This window comes from Mirounga angustirostris, unplaced genomic scaffold (assembly GCF_029215605.1).
Source record: "Mirounga angustirostris isolate CCGP_5_RB_7025 unplaced genomic scaffold, mMirAng1.0.hap1 SCAF_6, whole genome shotgun sequence".
Classification (NCBI taxonomy): Eukaryota; Metazoa; Chordata; class Mammalia; order Carnivora; family Phocidae; genus Mirounga; species Mirounga angustirostris.
This window is the reverse complement of record NW_026991714.1, coordinates 13,544,281-13,559,664: the sequence shown is the minus strand read 5'-3', so window position 1 is coordinate 13,559,664 and position 15,384 is coordinate 13,544,281. Positions and strand designations below refer to the sequence as shown.

At 40.6% G+C, this 15,384-nt stretch overlaps 1 protein-coding gene across 5 annotated transcripts in view; it reads left to right on the top strand.

The window, feature by feature from the left end:
* TGFB2 (transforming growth factor beta 2) overlaps positions 1-14,875 on the top strand; it is an 84,144-nt gene extending 69,269 nt beyond the window's left edge. For 2 of the 5 annotated variants that reach the window (XM_045876879.3, XM_045876880.3), the window contains 5 exons: positions 3,787-3,919; positions 4,042-4,152; positions 5,662-5,839; positions 7,054-7,207; positions 10,204-14,875. In XM_045876879.3, the coding sequence (XP_045732835.1) occupies positions 3,787-3,919; positions 4,042-4,152; positions 5,662-5,839; positions 7,054-7,207; positions 10,204-10,362 (735 nt within the window). In that variant the 3' untranslated portion in view covers positions 10,363-14,875. Of the gene's footprint in view, positions 1-3,786; positions 3,920-4,041; positions 4,153-5,661; positions 5,840-7,053; positions 7,208-9,964; positions 10,104-10,203 lie in introns of all 5 variants that reach the window. The other 3 variants (XR_010412191.1, XM_064593864.1, XM_045876881.3) reach the window with 3 other exon arrangements.
* The last annotated feature ends 509 nt before the right edge of the window (positions 14,876-15,384 follow it).

Genomic DNA, 15,384 nt, shown 5'->3' with positions numbered 1-15,384 from the left:
CTTTCAGTTCTTTTGGTTATATACCTAGGAGTGGAATCACTGAATCAAATGGTAATTCTATGTTTACCTTTTTGAGGAACCACCAAACTGTTTTGTTTTTTTTTTTTAAGTGTTTTTAAAGCAACTTGTCTGTACTGAAGACTTTGCAAAGCATTCAACTTGGTTTTCACAAAAGCAACAGCTCTCTTAAATATTGGGCCTGCATTTCATTATTTCTAGACCATTTGATTCCCCTGGATAATTAACAATATCAAGTCCAACTAGCATACACAGGTTTAGAAACATATACAGTTGGTATTTGCTAAGCATACAACTCAACGGCTAAGACCAGAAGTTCTCAAAACATACTAGAGAGTAGTTTTCCAGCAATGAACCCCAGCATAAACCAATATATATTACAGAACAAATGGAGAATACCGGTTAATCTGGAAGCCAGTTAAGAGAGCTTCTAGTATTCAACTAAACTATTTTTGTCATGATACGATGTGTAGAGGAATTTAGAAGCAACTCTGATTCTGGAAAAAAACAGCTGCATATCCATGACTGTTCATGTTCAATATACTTGTTGGAAGACTGGAGAAAAATGACAGCAAAGGCTAAAATGGAGTGGGAAGTTGACTGACTGTATAAACTCTTGAATTTGAGGAAGTCCTAATCGATAATAGCAGTGGGTTGATTTTCTTCCCTTCCAGTTTAATTCTGAATGGATGATAAATGGAAGATAAACAGGGAATAGGGAGGTTGTGCCTATTCTTAGAAAGAAGATACCTTTCAAGTTAAGATTTCAGGCTTTGAGATGTGATTAGAAGGTTTTCTAGGCAGTTCTGAGACAACACCACGAAGCTGTAGGAGGAGTACTTTTATAGAGCATCATTCATCCTAGTTAGTGACTCAAGTGATTAAAGGTTTGGGAAATTGCCCCTCTAAATATGGGCTAAAGGAACAGGGTTTATTTAGCTTAGAGAGAGAGAGCGGGCATGCTGAGGGGGACTTAATAATAGTCTCCAAGAATATGAGGGATAGTCTATGAGTGATGGAAAGCAGCTGTTTCCTGTTTCCACTGAGGACTTGGTAAGAAAGAATGGAGTTCAATTGCAACAAGTGAGTTTAAGAATTCCTTGGCCATAAAGTTTGAGACAGCAAACCCACAAGACCAAAGCCACCTCTCTATTTCAGAACTGTGCAACTAACTAGCTGTCGTTCTTGGGTGGTTTAAATGGGCTTGTTCTTGAAATAGCAAAAAGACATAGAGGACCTATCAGTCAGGTGAGAATATGAAGTTGTCCACTGTTAGAACCTACTGGTGTTTTGTGGCTGAGGAAGCACTCATTAGAAGATGAGATTTAAGAAATAAAGAAGTTTCAGAATCTTTTTGCTCCCTTTTGGTCTGCTTTTAAAGCAGGATCATCTAAATTTACCCCTTCTCTCTGAGGTGAAAAATTTCCATGGATTTGCTGGTATGTGCTTTTTCTGCCCATTTGGTCACTACAGTCATTAAAAAAAATTCTGTGTCTTCAGTGATACTTATATCAGAGATAGATATCATAGACATTTGATATATATACATATATATATAATATGTAATTAATACAACAATGAAAACAATGTTTTGTTCTAGACATTGTGTCTAAGTATTAGGGGTAAGAAGATGAATAAGACATACACTGTGCTGATTAGGAGCAAAGCAAATATAAAAGCATTATGAAATAATGCATCAATATAGGAGGTACACTAGGGGAAAAAATTTAAAATCAGAAAAATGCATTCTGGATTTGCTACCAATTTTTAAGCAGCGAGGCAGATGGAACTGCCTGAAAACTTCTCAACCATTGTTTTATAATTTTTATCCTAGGTTAGGTTAATTATACCATTTATTATGAATTGGATACGTGGTGTCTTATTTGTCCAACTGGGAGTGTTTTCAAGGCAAGGTTTTATTTCCCGAGGATTGGGCTGCTGTGAACCTGTACCTTTAAAGTTACAGGTTTATGTTAGCATTAACTGTGTATACATTCCACAAGTTATATTTCCATCTTGTACCAACATTTATTTTATTCTTATTTAAAAATCTTTACTTCTATCACTGAGTGGTTTTTGGTTACCTGGAAGGGGGTAAGGATGAACTGTGATTCAAATCTGACCCCCATAACTCTTTGGTCTTCAAAATCCAGCACTGAAGTGGGGAAATTAGGGGTTTGCTTTGAATCCTCTCTCCCTATATGTTCACCACGAGGCACTGAGTGAGTTACTGAACCTCTCCGAGACTCTACTTTACAGGAATGTTTTGAGGATGAAATGAAATGAAATAATGTGTGCCAAGCCCAGAGCCCAGTGCACCCAGCTCTCAAGCCGTGTTTACTTGCTTCCTTTAATTCACCAAGAACATCTCTCCCCTGTGGTAGAATCATGATTGCCTCTAGCTTGTCTTCACTTAGTGGGGTGTGTTGACCCTCAGGGGCAAGACCAGGAGAGTGGGTTTTGTCTAAAATTCATTGAGGGCCCCCCAAAGTTCCATTGTGAGAATCTCTTTCCTTTCCTAAACTTACTTCATCCAGAAAAAACGTCTACCCTAATGCCAAATATTTTAGGAAGCATTTGTTGCTAAATTATCTGAACGAGTCATGTACGCACATGGAAGAAAAGTCCTTTTAAAATCAGCAGGAAGATCACGCATTTTTGTTTTGCAGGGTTGAAAGAAGAGTAAGTAAGGCTTCTAGATATTCAGGCATTAACAGACACTGATTAAATTGAGTGCTGTGCCTGGGAATGGCGTCAAATTGAAGACGTGATCACTGCCCTGGGGAAGCGTAGGAACTTGTTGGAAAGACCAGCCCACATGTATGAAACGAGCCCAGAATAGTTAGACTCAATGTCGGGAAGGGCAATATAAGCCCCTGAGTACTGAGGGAAGGCAAGATACAGGTTTGGGTAGGGATTTAATAGAGCTCTAGGAGACTTGAAATCTTGGTTTGACTGGCTCATAAAACACTCTCATTTAAAGACAGGCAGAATTTTTAAAAACCGCTTGAAGTGTTCACTTCCTATAGAAACCCAAGAACCTACTACAGTTGCTCTTCACATATTTGAACTAAATGAATCCTTCTAAAGTCTCAGTGTTCAAGCTGATTGGCTTTCAGAGTCTCACTCACACTGTGCCAGACTGCTCCTGCCCCAATTCACTCTTTGTCTGTGGGATATGGAATATCTTTATCAATCATAACAAGTCACATGGAGAGTAAAAACCCCAGCTAGAGACTTACCTCAAAAGCTGAAGCGTGCCACATATTGTAATGTGGGTGGATTTAGGAACCAGGGTTGGGACATTTTTCTCTTTATTAGAAGGAGATTTATAAGTCAGGACCTTTAGAGGGTGAGCATGGGTCCTCTGGACTGGCCCACTCTTCCTGTCCCTCCCCACCGCCCAGCTCCCCAAATTAAAAAGCAGAACAACAAAACCATTAACTTAATAGCATAGAATTTATGGCTGAAATCTTACAAAGCTTATGTCAGCAAAGTAAAATAATTACTGTCACTTTCTCTTAGACATTTGGCTTCATGGTTCCTGTCACCTTTATCATAACACACAGCTGACTTGGTAGCTCTGTTTTTCATGGCACATGGCCTGGTGCTATGCTTTTATGCACACGTGCTATGGGATGACAATACATGGATGTACCAGAGTGGAGCTAAGTTTAGATAATGAATTGGAATACTGTTAATGGTTTTGGGTTAGTCATGCTGACCTTATGCCAGCTGAGCTTGTTCCCTCTCTCTCTCCTTCTCCAGATTCTCAAATCCAAAGATTTAACGTCTCCGACCCAGCGCTACATTGACAGCAAAGTCGTCAAGACGAGAGCAGAAGGCGAATGGCTTTCCTTTGACGTGACTGACGCCGTCCATGAATGGCTCCACCATAAAGGTTTCAGCTGCCCTCTGTCCTCCTCCCTAGATGCTCAGTGACCCCACGTTACTGTAAGTTGATTGCAGATTTAAGGGTATTGTCACACATCCAAATGACCTCCTTGACTTAATGTTTTCCAGACAGAAACCTGGGATTTAAAATAAGTTTACACTGTCCCTGCTGCACCTTTGTACCATCTAATAATTACATCATTCCCAATAAAAGTGAAGAGCTAGAAGCAAGATTTGCAGGTAACTGAAACTTGGTCATACGAGGTGGGGGAGGGAGGGGTCTATATTCATAATCTCATGGGGGATGAAGTCTGTTTGCATGTGAGAATGGGATTGTTGGGTGAGGCTTGGGAGTTGTAATTGTTTGGGTAAAGATAAGGTTGGAGAAAGATATATGAAGGCAGAAGGGATTGGGACCAAGCAGTTGGTTCCCTGTTTATGCTGCTCCTTGCCCAGTGATGACTTGGCAGTACTAACTGACTGATTCATCAACTTTCCAAACTATTAGTCAGGTAAGCCCTTTATTCTTCATTCAAGCAAGCCAACTTTCCAGCTATGCTGATATTAGAGCAGAAGATAGTATACAATCAAGGACACCCATTGATAATGTCCCAGGTGCAATGTCAGGAGGCCTACAACCATATTTCACTTGGGAAGCCCCTCATACCATAGCCTCCTTACCTCACCTTCCATGTATCAGAACACTCCACCGTTTCTAGCTGGTGCCCGGTATTGCCAGTGGCTGCCTGATCAGACTTTTGGAATAATTTATAAAGACATAACGAGGCTTTAGTTGTTCCCTATTCCTGCTCACCTCTTAGTGATTGGCCAAAGGTCAAGGAGAATGAGGAGATGCCAAGGGTTGGAGTTGCTTCCCTTATTAGCTCACCAGTTCGACCGATGAGAGGTAAAGAGGGATGTCTGCCGTGTGCTCGTGCCCACAGCGGCTCCACACCAGCACGCCAGGGAGCTGATTTCCCCTCCCCAGCTACCACCACCCAGGACCAAGGCTACGGTGGCCCTTGCTCATGGAAAAATATTCCCGGAGGTCTAGAGATTTATTTCAGTCTCTAACCTAGCCATGATTCTCTAGAGTGTGGAGATTAAGTGCTTAAACTGGCAGTCTCTTGAGCATGCTTTGGGGAGCTCAAGTTTCTGAATCTCAGATGGAATCAGGAAAGTGTTGAGGATGCCATAAAATAAATGAAAAAGCCCTTTCTTCACAGCTTCCCCAAATAGCATTAAGTAAGGGTGGCTTCTGTTTCCCTTGAACCTAATTCACTGCAATTTCGTGTAAGTCTCAGGTTGTGTTCATGAGGAAAGTCTTTTGAGTTTAGGAGTCTGAGGAAGAGAGTGAACTGGCAGGGACCAGGCACGTTCTTTCACTGTGCCTTCAGTCGCTGAGGGTCTGAACACAGCCTGACCTGAGGGTTGACTAAAATAAACTATCTAGGTTGCCCTTGGACTATAGTCAAAGGCTTCTTCTGTAGTGACCTTCATAACCAACAAGGCCTGCCTTGGACACTGAACTGCCTCCTGCCAAGAGCCTCAGTGAGAAGTGTCCATTGTCACCTGCGATTGTCTCCTCGTGCCATATCTATTTCCGTGGGGAGTGGCGGTAGCCAGCTGATGATGCTGTTGTGAGGTCATCACGGCTGTTTGTGACAAGATACAAAGGAAAAAAGAATGGCTGGTTATATTTGATGAAGGTAAAGCTAAATGTTTGTTACCCAAATGCATTTTTTCAAGGTATTGATGGCACCTCCACATATACCAGTGGTGATCAGAAAACTATAAAGTCCACTAGGAAAAAAAACAGTGGGAAGACCCCACATCTCCTGCTAATGTTGTTGCCCTCCTACAGACTTGAGTCACAACAGTCCAACCGGCGGAAGAAGCGTGCTTTGGATGCAGCCTATTGTTTTAGGTAAAGGAAATAAAAATAAAACAAAGTAATTACGTCTGTTAACTCTTAACACTGCCTTTGCCTTTTCTTACAAATTGACCTAAACTCCACTTGTTGCATAAGGCCAGGTGTGGGACAGGAGAGCCATCATACCTCCTAACAGCATTCTTCCCAGAGGCTTTAACCAGTTTTTCTGCGCGGTAGTCCTTAACACCTTGCAGTGCACCAAGTGTGAAGTCAGAAAATTAGTCCCCTGATGTTTTTTTCCCAAATCCCTCTGAAGTCCTCTGGGGCCGAAGAAGAAAATGAGCTCCCTGCTCCCCAGAGCAAGTATAAGGTTACTTGAAGCGTGTGATGGCGGATCCTTAATTGGAAAGACTCACCATCTGTGTGAAGCCCTCACCGCCCCCCCCCACACACAGTAGAGTGCCCATGGCCATGCCCTTTTTCACAGAGATGAGAGAAATAGAAGAAGAATGCTATTTATTGTGTCATTAGCTACAGAATCTGAGAGAAGTGAAGGCAACACAAATTTATTTCCCACTCCTGAAAGAGTTCATGGAGGGGAGAGTATGAGTGTTCTCCTGTGGTTTCTTACCAAGCCTCATAAGAGGAAAGTTCTTTCTTTATTTTGAGAGCTATGGGGCAGTAAGGGGTTCTCACTGATAAAGTGCTCAAAGAGCTCATGAGTAAAAGGGCTTTTTTTGCTCGCCAGAGTCAGTGGTTGCACGAAGCGAGGTTCCATGTGTCTTGATCTCTGGCTCATTCCCGGGTCTAGGGACAGGAGATGAAATAATGGATTCATTCTCAAAGGAAAACGCCTTAGATGGTTCTTTGAAAATAGCTGTTGTACTCCATTCATTTTATATTTGAAAGGGCAATCAAGGCTGACTGGCAAAACTGCCCAGTGTTGGTTGGCAAGGGGGGATTGGTCTCTTCCGCCACCTCTCTGCTTCTATTTAGTCATTCAAGAGAAAGGTTTGACTTTCAAGGTCACAGCCATGGGACTTGGGGTTTAGGATTCATAAGGGGAAGTAGTCCAGCAGGTCACCATGACATTCCATCGTGAAAGTCGTCTGAGATTACTATAAAACCATTCAAACCTGGCCCATGATACTTGTTCATTAGATGCTGTTTGCCTGAGTGAAGGAGTCATTTTTCTGACTTGGAATGAGGCGTGGGGGGTGGGGGTGGGAAATTGGCTGTAAAAGCTCCACCACTCTTTCTTCTAACAGAAATGTGCAGGATAATTGCTGCCTACGTCCACTTTACATTGATTTCAAGAGGGATCTTGGGTGGAAATGGATACATGAACCTAAAGGGTACAATGCCAACTTCTGTGCTGGAGCGTGCCCATATTTATGGAGTTCAGACACTCAACATAGTAGGGTAAGTATTTGGCTCCATCTCTTCTATTTTGGGATCTCTAACGTGTACCTGCCAATAACATGTCCAGTGAATTCTAATTAGCCTGGTGCCCGTTCATCATCACACATGAATGGGTACTGGAGAAATCCTTTTGAATGGGGAGGTCAAGAATGTAGGGGGTAGGTAAAATCAGAAGTAACACCGTTCAGTTTGAAAAGTAGGTTTTACCTTCCCAATTCAACGATAAGCAACCAGAAGACAGTTTTGTTCATTTTTTTTCCTTTATTTTATATTGTAAGCGATTAGTAGCTATAAAAAATCTTTTGGAATCAAAATATCCGTTGGGGTCATGTACAGCTTGGATGTGAAGGGACCCAGGTCCCCATCTAAAGAAGGAGCCATCATCATCTACATCAAGGATTGTCATAGAGGAAAAAACTTTGAGGACCTCAGTGGATGCTTTGGCATAGTGACTCACTAGTGTATGGCAATTAAAAAGTCATTTGACTTCTCTAAACCTCAATACCTCAATTTTTTATCAGTAGAAAGAATGTTTATGTTAAAAATGATCTTTAAAATAACGATAGATATAAAGAGCAAACAGGTGAAATAAGAGAAATGATTTGAAAATTAGTATCTCCACGTCTTTTTTAATATACCCAAAGTACACAAGAATCTAAATATTTTGTCACATTACTTCAGTGAGGTTAGAAGGCTAATTCAGAGGACCAGTCCTAGATGGGAGGCCATGGGTTAGTAGCCCAGATCAGCAAAGACCTTTTCTATGTAATAATGATGCTTGTCCTAATGCTTTTTCCTGGTACCTCATAATGTAGGGTTTTAGAGATGGAAAGGACTTCATAAATTATCTTGTCCAAACATTTAACTTTACTTAAAGAAATTGGGGTCTAGATCGTGTAGGTGACTTGCCCAGGATCAAACAGTTGGTGACAAACCAAAACTTGGAACGCAGGCTTCCTTGTTTTATAACCAAGGCCTCCGTTTGCTGTCTTACTGAGTCTAATTCCTGAAATGTGGCTACACATTGAGGTTATGCCTCTGTAAATCTCCTTATTAAAGAGGCATTAGAAAAATTGCCTTCATTGCAGGGTAGGAAAATGGACCTGCTGCCAAAAGGATCACATAATGCACTCGGTTCAAGTCAAGAGTTTGGGGGTTATCAATTATTTTAGACAATCTGTAGTATAAAATTCCCCTTTAATTCATATGAAAAATCACGTGTTAGTAGAACATGAAGTCTATTTATTTATAAATGTCTACATATGCTAGGCTTTAAGTTGACAAATAGGGTTCTCCTTCCTTCAGCTGTTTTCCCAACTCCCCTGTAGATTTTGGCACTCCCAGCTGACCATGTGCTTGGCCATGTGAGGAAAACTTGCTCATGCCTGTCCCTTTGTCTGAGCTCTCTGGCCAGGCTATTTCAACTGGGCTATGGCAACAGTAGCTATAATGTGGGCAAGGTCCCAGTGCCAAGTAGAAATATAATTCCCCTCCCTGATACACAGAGGGAGTGTGTGAAGGCTGAGACCAGGCTTGTTTTTCAAGGAGAGAGGAAGAATAACTGTCATGGTCACAAATATGTGGTTTGGACAGTTACCCAAGAAGCCAGAGGTAGCTTAATAAAGTAGTCAGTGTTGCTGCACTGAACAGATCTTCTGTCTTCGGCTGAAAAAATCGCAGTGAATCTCGAGGAAAAGGTCACTTGCTGTTTGACTAACACATTAATGGCATCCTTGGAAATGTCTCTTTATCATCACTGGGGAACCTACATAATTCCATTGGTAAAAGTCCCATCCCCCTTGGATATAAAACGGAGATAAGGGTATGGGACTAACTCTAGAACTTTCGCTTCATTCCACTGTGGGACTGGCTAAAGCCCTCCAACGTAGACACTACCATTTACCACATGGAATCTAATGGAGGGTTGATTATTATTACTCTCCTGGTTAATTATTATTACTCTTAAGCAAAATGTAAGAAAGTGAATAATTAAAAAGAGAGCTTGCTTTTAGTGTCATTCTTTTTTTTTTTTAAAGATTTTTATTTATTTATTTTTGAGAGAGAAGAGTGTGTGTGCGAGAGAGCACGAACAGGGGGCTGGGGCAGAGAGAGAAGCAGACTCCCCGGGAGCCGATGAGGGACTCGATCCCAGGACGCTGGGATCATGACCTGAGCCAAAGGCGGACGCTTAACCCACTGAGCCATCCAGGCGCCCTAGTGTCATTCTTGATTAACTCTTAACTGCTTAATGTTTTATCGTATTTATGAAACAATAAGAAATGAAAAGACTCGTGTCTTTTTTCTTTTAAGCGAAAATGTAGGTGACATTAAATGGGCCCACAAAGATACAGCACAGGGAGGTTTCACGTGCAGACAGGTGTTTTTTTCTATACCTAAGGGTAGATTAAAGCTCTGATGGGAGTTGTAGAAGTGATTCTTCTACTCCTCCGTGTATTTGCTTCTTCACGGAGGACAACAGTCTCATATTGCCTTATTTGGGCTATGAGGTCAAAACAAAGTCCATAGAGTCTCTGAGCTTAATAGAACTCTAACCTAGGTGGAATTGGAAATAGACACTCGGAAGGAAGTGTAGACAGCAGAGCAAATACTAAGAGGACCAAGTTTTTCAAGGGCCTGGCAAGCGTGTGCAGCAAGGCAGTGATCAAAGTCCAGAATTATTGGGGAAACTGTAAACTTCATTGAATGAGCGATTTTGTGCAATCTGAGCTTTTACAAAATCATTTGTTTACGATGCAGGAGGAAAGGATTCTGTAGGAAAATGATGAATTCAATGATTACTAGGAACACATATCAAGTTGGCCATAATTGGGGGTTAAGAGAAGGAAATTGTAAACCAAAACTCGTTTAAATTGTCTCCTGAGTGCTGACGGATAAGGTAACACTATGGCTCTATGGAATGGTTCTTTTTAAAGTAATTGCCCTCCCCCCCCCCTTTTTTTTTCCTATGTTCTCTTTCCTCTCCTATGTCCTTTCAGGTTCTCAGCCTATATAATACCATAAATCCAGAAGCATCTGCTTCTCCTTGCTGCGTGTCCCAGGATTTAGAACCGCTAACCATTCTCTACTACATCGGCAAAACACCCAAGATTGAACAGCTCTCTAATATGATCGTAAAGTCTTGCAAATGCAGCTAAGATTCTTGGAAAAGTGGCAAGACGATAATCCCATGGTGGAGGATCAGGAGGAGGACAACGACGAGAACAACGACAATGTTTGTAACAAGAAAACATAAGAGAGCCTTGCTTCAACAGTGTTAAAAATTTTCGAAAAAAGCGGTACTAGTTCAAACACTTTGGAAGTCTGTGTTCTGTTTGTTAAAACTGGCTTCTGAAACAAAACAAAACAAAACAAAACAAATTGAAGGCTTTATTCTACATTTCACCTACTCTGTAAGTGAGAGAGACAAGAAGCGAAACCTTTTTTTTTTTAAGAAAAAAATAAACACTGGAAGAATTTGTTAGTGTTAATTATGTGAAAGGAAAAAACAAACAAACAGGAAAATCCCATTAAGTGGAGTTGCTGTACATACCGTTCCTATCCCATGCCTCACTTGATTTTTCTGTATTGCTATGCAATAGGCACCCTTCCCATTCTTACCTTTAGAGTTAACAGTGAGTTATTTATTGTGTGTTACTATATAATGAACATTTCATTGCCCTTGGAAAATAAAACAGGTGTATAAAGTGGAGACCAAATACTTTGCCAGGAACTCATGGATGGCTTAAGGAACTTGAACTCAAACGAGCCAGAAAAAAAAGAGGTCATATTAACGGGATGAAAAACCAAGCGAGTTATTATATGACCAAGCAAGTCTGCAGTAAGATAAAGACCCTGAAAACACATGCTATGTGCCGACTGCCCAAGGAAGCTTCTTGTAAGGTTCAAAACTGAAAAGCCTGTTAATAAAGAAAACTTTCAGTCAGAATAAGTCTGTAAGATTTTTTTTTTCTTTTTAATTGTAAATGGCTCTTTGTCAGTTTAGTAAACCAGTGACATGTTGAAATGTTTTGATACGTACCGGTCCAACTTCAGACCTTAAAGTATTGCCGTGTAGTTTTGCTATAGGTTTTTCTTCGTTTCCGTATATGTAACCATACCTACATTCTTATAATAGATGGGGAGAGAAGCCAATGTAATTGGAAACACACCTGCAGATCTCTTTTGCAAACTATTAAATCAGAACGTTAACTACTTTACATGTAATGTGTAAATTTTTACCATATTTTTAATGTTCTGTAATAATGTCAACTACGATTATTTCGATTGGACTTAAATTGGGGCTCTTTTTAATGATCACTCAGACCTGTGTGTTTCCTCTAGCTGGCCAGGACTTTGAGGAAGGCCGCTGTAGTTTGACTTGCAGCACAAATACGTGTTTTATAGTATTTGCTCCATGTGTGCTTTGTGCATTGTCCAATATTATGACATAAGCTACCTGAGTCCACTTGTCCTTTCGTTTTCCTTTTATAAAAAGGATCGACTCAAGTTCACTAGTCTTCCTTCATCTTCTAAGCATCATTACTAATCCATTCAGATGTTAACCATCTTCTATGTTAGGAAAATGGGACTCTGATAGATGTATAGATCATTGAGCTGAAATATTTTTGTTTTAGCAAGGGCCTCAGGATCTGACTGAGACTCAGAATCTTCGTGGCTGAGTGAAGACAGCTTTCTCCAACTTGGTTTCATCGGTATGTTCACAGAATTCTTCGGTTTGTAGAGATCAGACAGTTCATAGGATATATCTTTTCCTTTAATCAGGTTTTTAGTGTTCGGGGGGAAGTGGAAAGATTGACATTTTAGTTGATTTTTTTTTAAGGGAGAAAAAAAAGCCCCGCGCAGCCTAAGTCACTTAGTTGAGTTCACTGAAGTTAAAGGTTTTCATAGATGTTCTTTGACGGTTGTTCGAGGTACAAGCCAAATATGCCCATGATCAAAAAATTCTGTTTTTCCCTCTGAATGAGAGTTCTCTAGATCTGAGGCTAGAATTTACCTTGCTTTAATAAATGAATGGTTTGCCTTATCGTTGCAGAGAAGGTAACGTTCCGTCAAGGTTGATAGGAGATATCAGTTTACCGGTTGTCTCTTCCTTAGCTTGAAGAGAAAAATTAATAGGCAAAACAATGGAATATTTACAGTGTCACCTAAAGGGCAGCATGGCGAGGTGTGAATCCAAGTGAAGTTATTTGATCTAGTAGACTTCTTGTCTGACATTTCCTGGCCGTTAATGAAATGACAAATTGGATTCACAGGTTTGAAAACTGGAAAAGCAAGAGAGGGGATGCCATGGTAGTAAATGACCCTCGTGTTGGGTGTGACCCGATCCCAGAAATTGAGTGTGTTGATTTTTTTCCTTCCATTTTCTACTAATTCTATGTAAATCACTTTTATTTCTGCAGGTATTTTCCTCTCAGATAGAATGACGTTTTGTTTTGTATTATTTTGTCTTTCCTCATGAATGCACTGATAATATTTTAAATGCTTTATTTTAAGATCTCTTGAATCTTTTTTTTTAGTTTGGGGGTTCTGTAAGGTCTTTATTTCCCATAAGTAAATATTGCCGTGGGCAGGGAGGGAGGTGGGAGGGAATGGGAAGATGTTAGTGTACGGGTGGGGGGGTGGGGCGGCGGTTTTTATATGTTAAGCAAGCAGTACAATTTCATGGTTGGCATGGTTTAAAAAAAATGGAATATAAGAATAGCTGTTTTGTATTTTGATGACTGATTACGCTGTATTTTAAACATGATGTATGTCTGTTTTGTGGTGCTCTAGTGGTAAATAAATTATTTCAATTGTATGTTGATGTGTTTTTCCTATCACGGGATTATCACTGAGACTAGAGAACACCTCTACTGCCCTGAGAATCATCTCGAGCTGGAAAAGTCCTACATCTTTAAGGTTGTGCTTTTATTCTCAAGGATACTCACTACAGAAATGTTATGTTTTATAGCTCATGAGCCAGGACGTATCTATCAAGGACTGAAGAAGACTGTGCAGTCTTTTTATTCTCTTGTTTATTGCCATTTGGTAATTGTTTGAGATTTAGTTTCCATCCAGCTTGACTGTCTACCAGAAAAAATGCAGAGAGTTGTTTGAACCATGCCTTGGCTTTCTGGTTCTATGTTCTGCCAACCCCAAGGCCAAAAGAACTGGTCTAGACAGTATCCCCTGTAGCCCCATAACTTGGATAGTTGCTGAGCCAGCCAGATATAACAAGAGCCACGTGCTCCTTGGGATTGGTGTTGGGAACAGCTACTCCTCTCCGTTTCCCCGGCCCACTGCACCGAAAAACCCCTATTCCCGCAAAGTGCTTTGGCCGTTTCCTTCAAGAACAGGCTTTGCAAGTGAGTTGCCAGTCTCGTAATAAATGGAACTAATAAAAAAGTAGTTGTGGCTCGATCTGGTTGTCTTGCTTTATCTGGTGGAAAAAAACCAGTTTGTGCCCATTGTCGAAACCTCACATAGGAACAAACCATCGATGCAAGTGTTCAGGTGGAATAGAAAATGGTCCCTTTTCTAGAATCCTCTGTGTTTGATCTCTTCTATCCTCAACTCACAGTTAAAGGAAGTTAAGGAAGTGTTTTCACTTGAGCTGCTTCTCTGCAGAGTGGCCAGCACAAGGCCTATCACCCCAGCCCGCATCACCTTCATGTGATGAGTAAGAGGAGGAGGGTAGCAGGGTAATGAAGAGTATCACCTAACATCAACTTTAGGAAGTTTGTCAACTGCTCTGAGCCTTGTTTCTTTGTTTTTTAAGTGAGGAAGAGACTACCTGCTTCACAGGGGTTTGCACGTTTGTTTCTGTGTTTTTGTGGTTAAGTGACTCTACATATGAAAAGCATTTCCCTTGGCGTTTGGCCTATAGTTGATGATCAGTAAACTGTAGTCTTAATATGTTTCTCAACTTGTTCTGTTTTTGGCTTCTTGGCAATTCTATTGTAATGAGGTGTTTATATTCAGACTGTAACCTGGGCCCATACTTCCCCGTCTTGAGAGTGAATGTGTAAACCCTCCAGACTCTCCATAAATGGATCAAGCCATCAGTTATTTCTGAGAATATTCTGTAATTCTATTTGTTAAACTTTTGGTTACATGTCTGACCAGAAGTTGTTTAAAACAGTGGGGGAGATGGTCATGTAAATCTTTGCTCATGTCTACCAACTAAACTCAAAGTAAAAGAGACAAAGTGGCTAGCTGAATGACCTACTTCCTAAGATGGTGATAGAACTGTGTGGTTTGCTGAGCACCTACCAGCTCCTGTTCTCTGTTAACCTATTTAACCTCACGTATTACCTTATGATGTAGGGGTTTTGTTTTTTGTTTTTTTATATAGCTCCATTTTGCAGGGAAGTGAGCAGACGCAGAATGGTTAAATCATGTGTCCAAGATCCCTCAGTTTATAAGGGAAGGGTCTAGAATTTCATTGTCCAGTAAGTACCCTAGCTTCTAGGTGTATGTGGCTTTCAAGCAGTTGGAATATGTCTAATCTGAACTGAGATATAACAAAGTGTAAAATACACATCAGATTTCAAAGACAGTACCAAAACAAGAATGTAAAATGTCTCATTAATTTTTGATCTTGATTACACGTCTGAATAATACTATTTTGGATATATGGGATTAAATAAAGTATATTATTAAAATTAATTTCACCTGTTTCTTTTACTTTTGTAATACCATTACCATAAAATTTAAAATTACATATGTGGCTCCCATCTGTTATTTTGTGTTCTATTTTTCTAGCATTGCTTTTTGGTTCTTTCTTAGGATTTCTGTCTCTCTGCTTACATTGCCCATCTATCTGTTCTTGCATGCTGTCTACTTTATCCTTTAGAGCCCTTAGCATATTAATCAAAATTGTTTTAAATTCTCGATCTGGTCATTTCTTTTTTTTTTAAAGATTTTATTTATTTATTTGAGAGAGAGAGAATGAGAGAGAGCACATGAGAGGGGGGAGGGGCAGAGGGAGAAGCAGACTCCCTGCCGAGCAGGGAGCCCGATGCGGGACTCGATCCAGGGACTCCAGGATCATGACCTGAGCCGAAGGCAGTCGCTTAACCAACTGAGCCACCCAGGCGCCCAATCTGGTCATTTCAATATCCCTGCCAGATCCGATTCTGATGCTTGCTGCATCTCTTCAAATTGTGTTTTTGCCT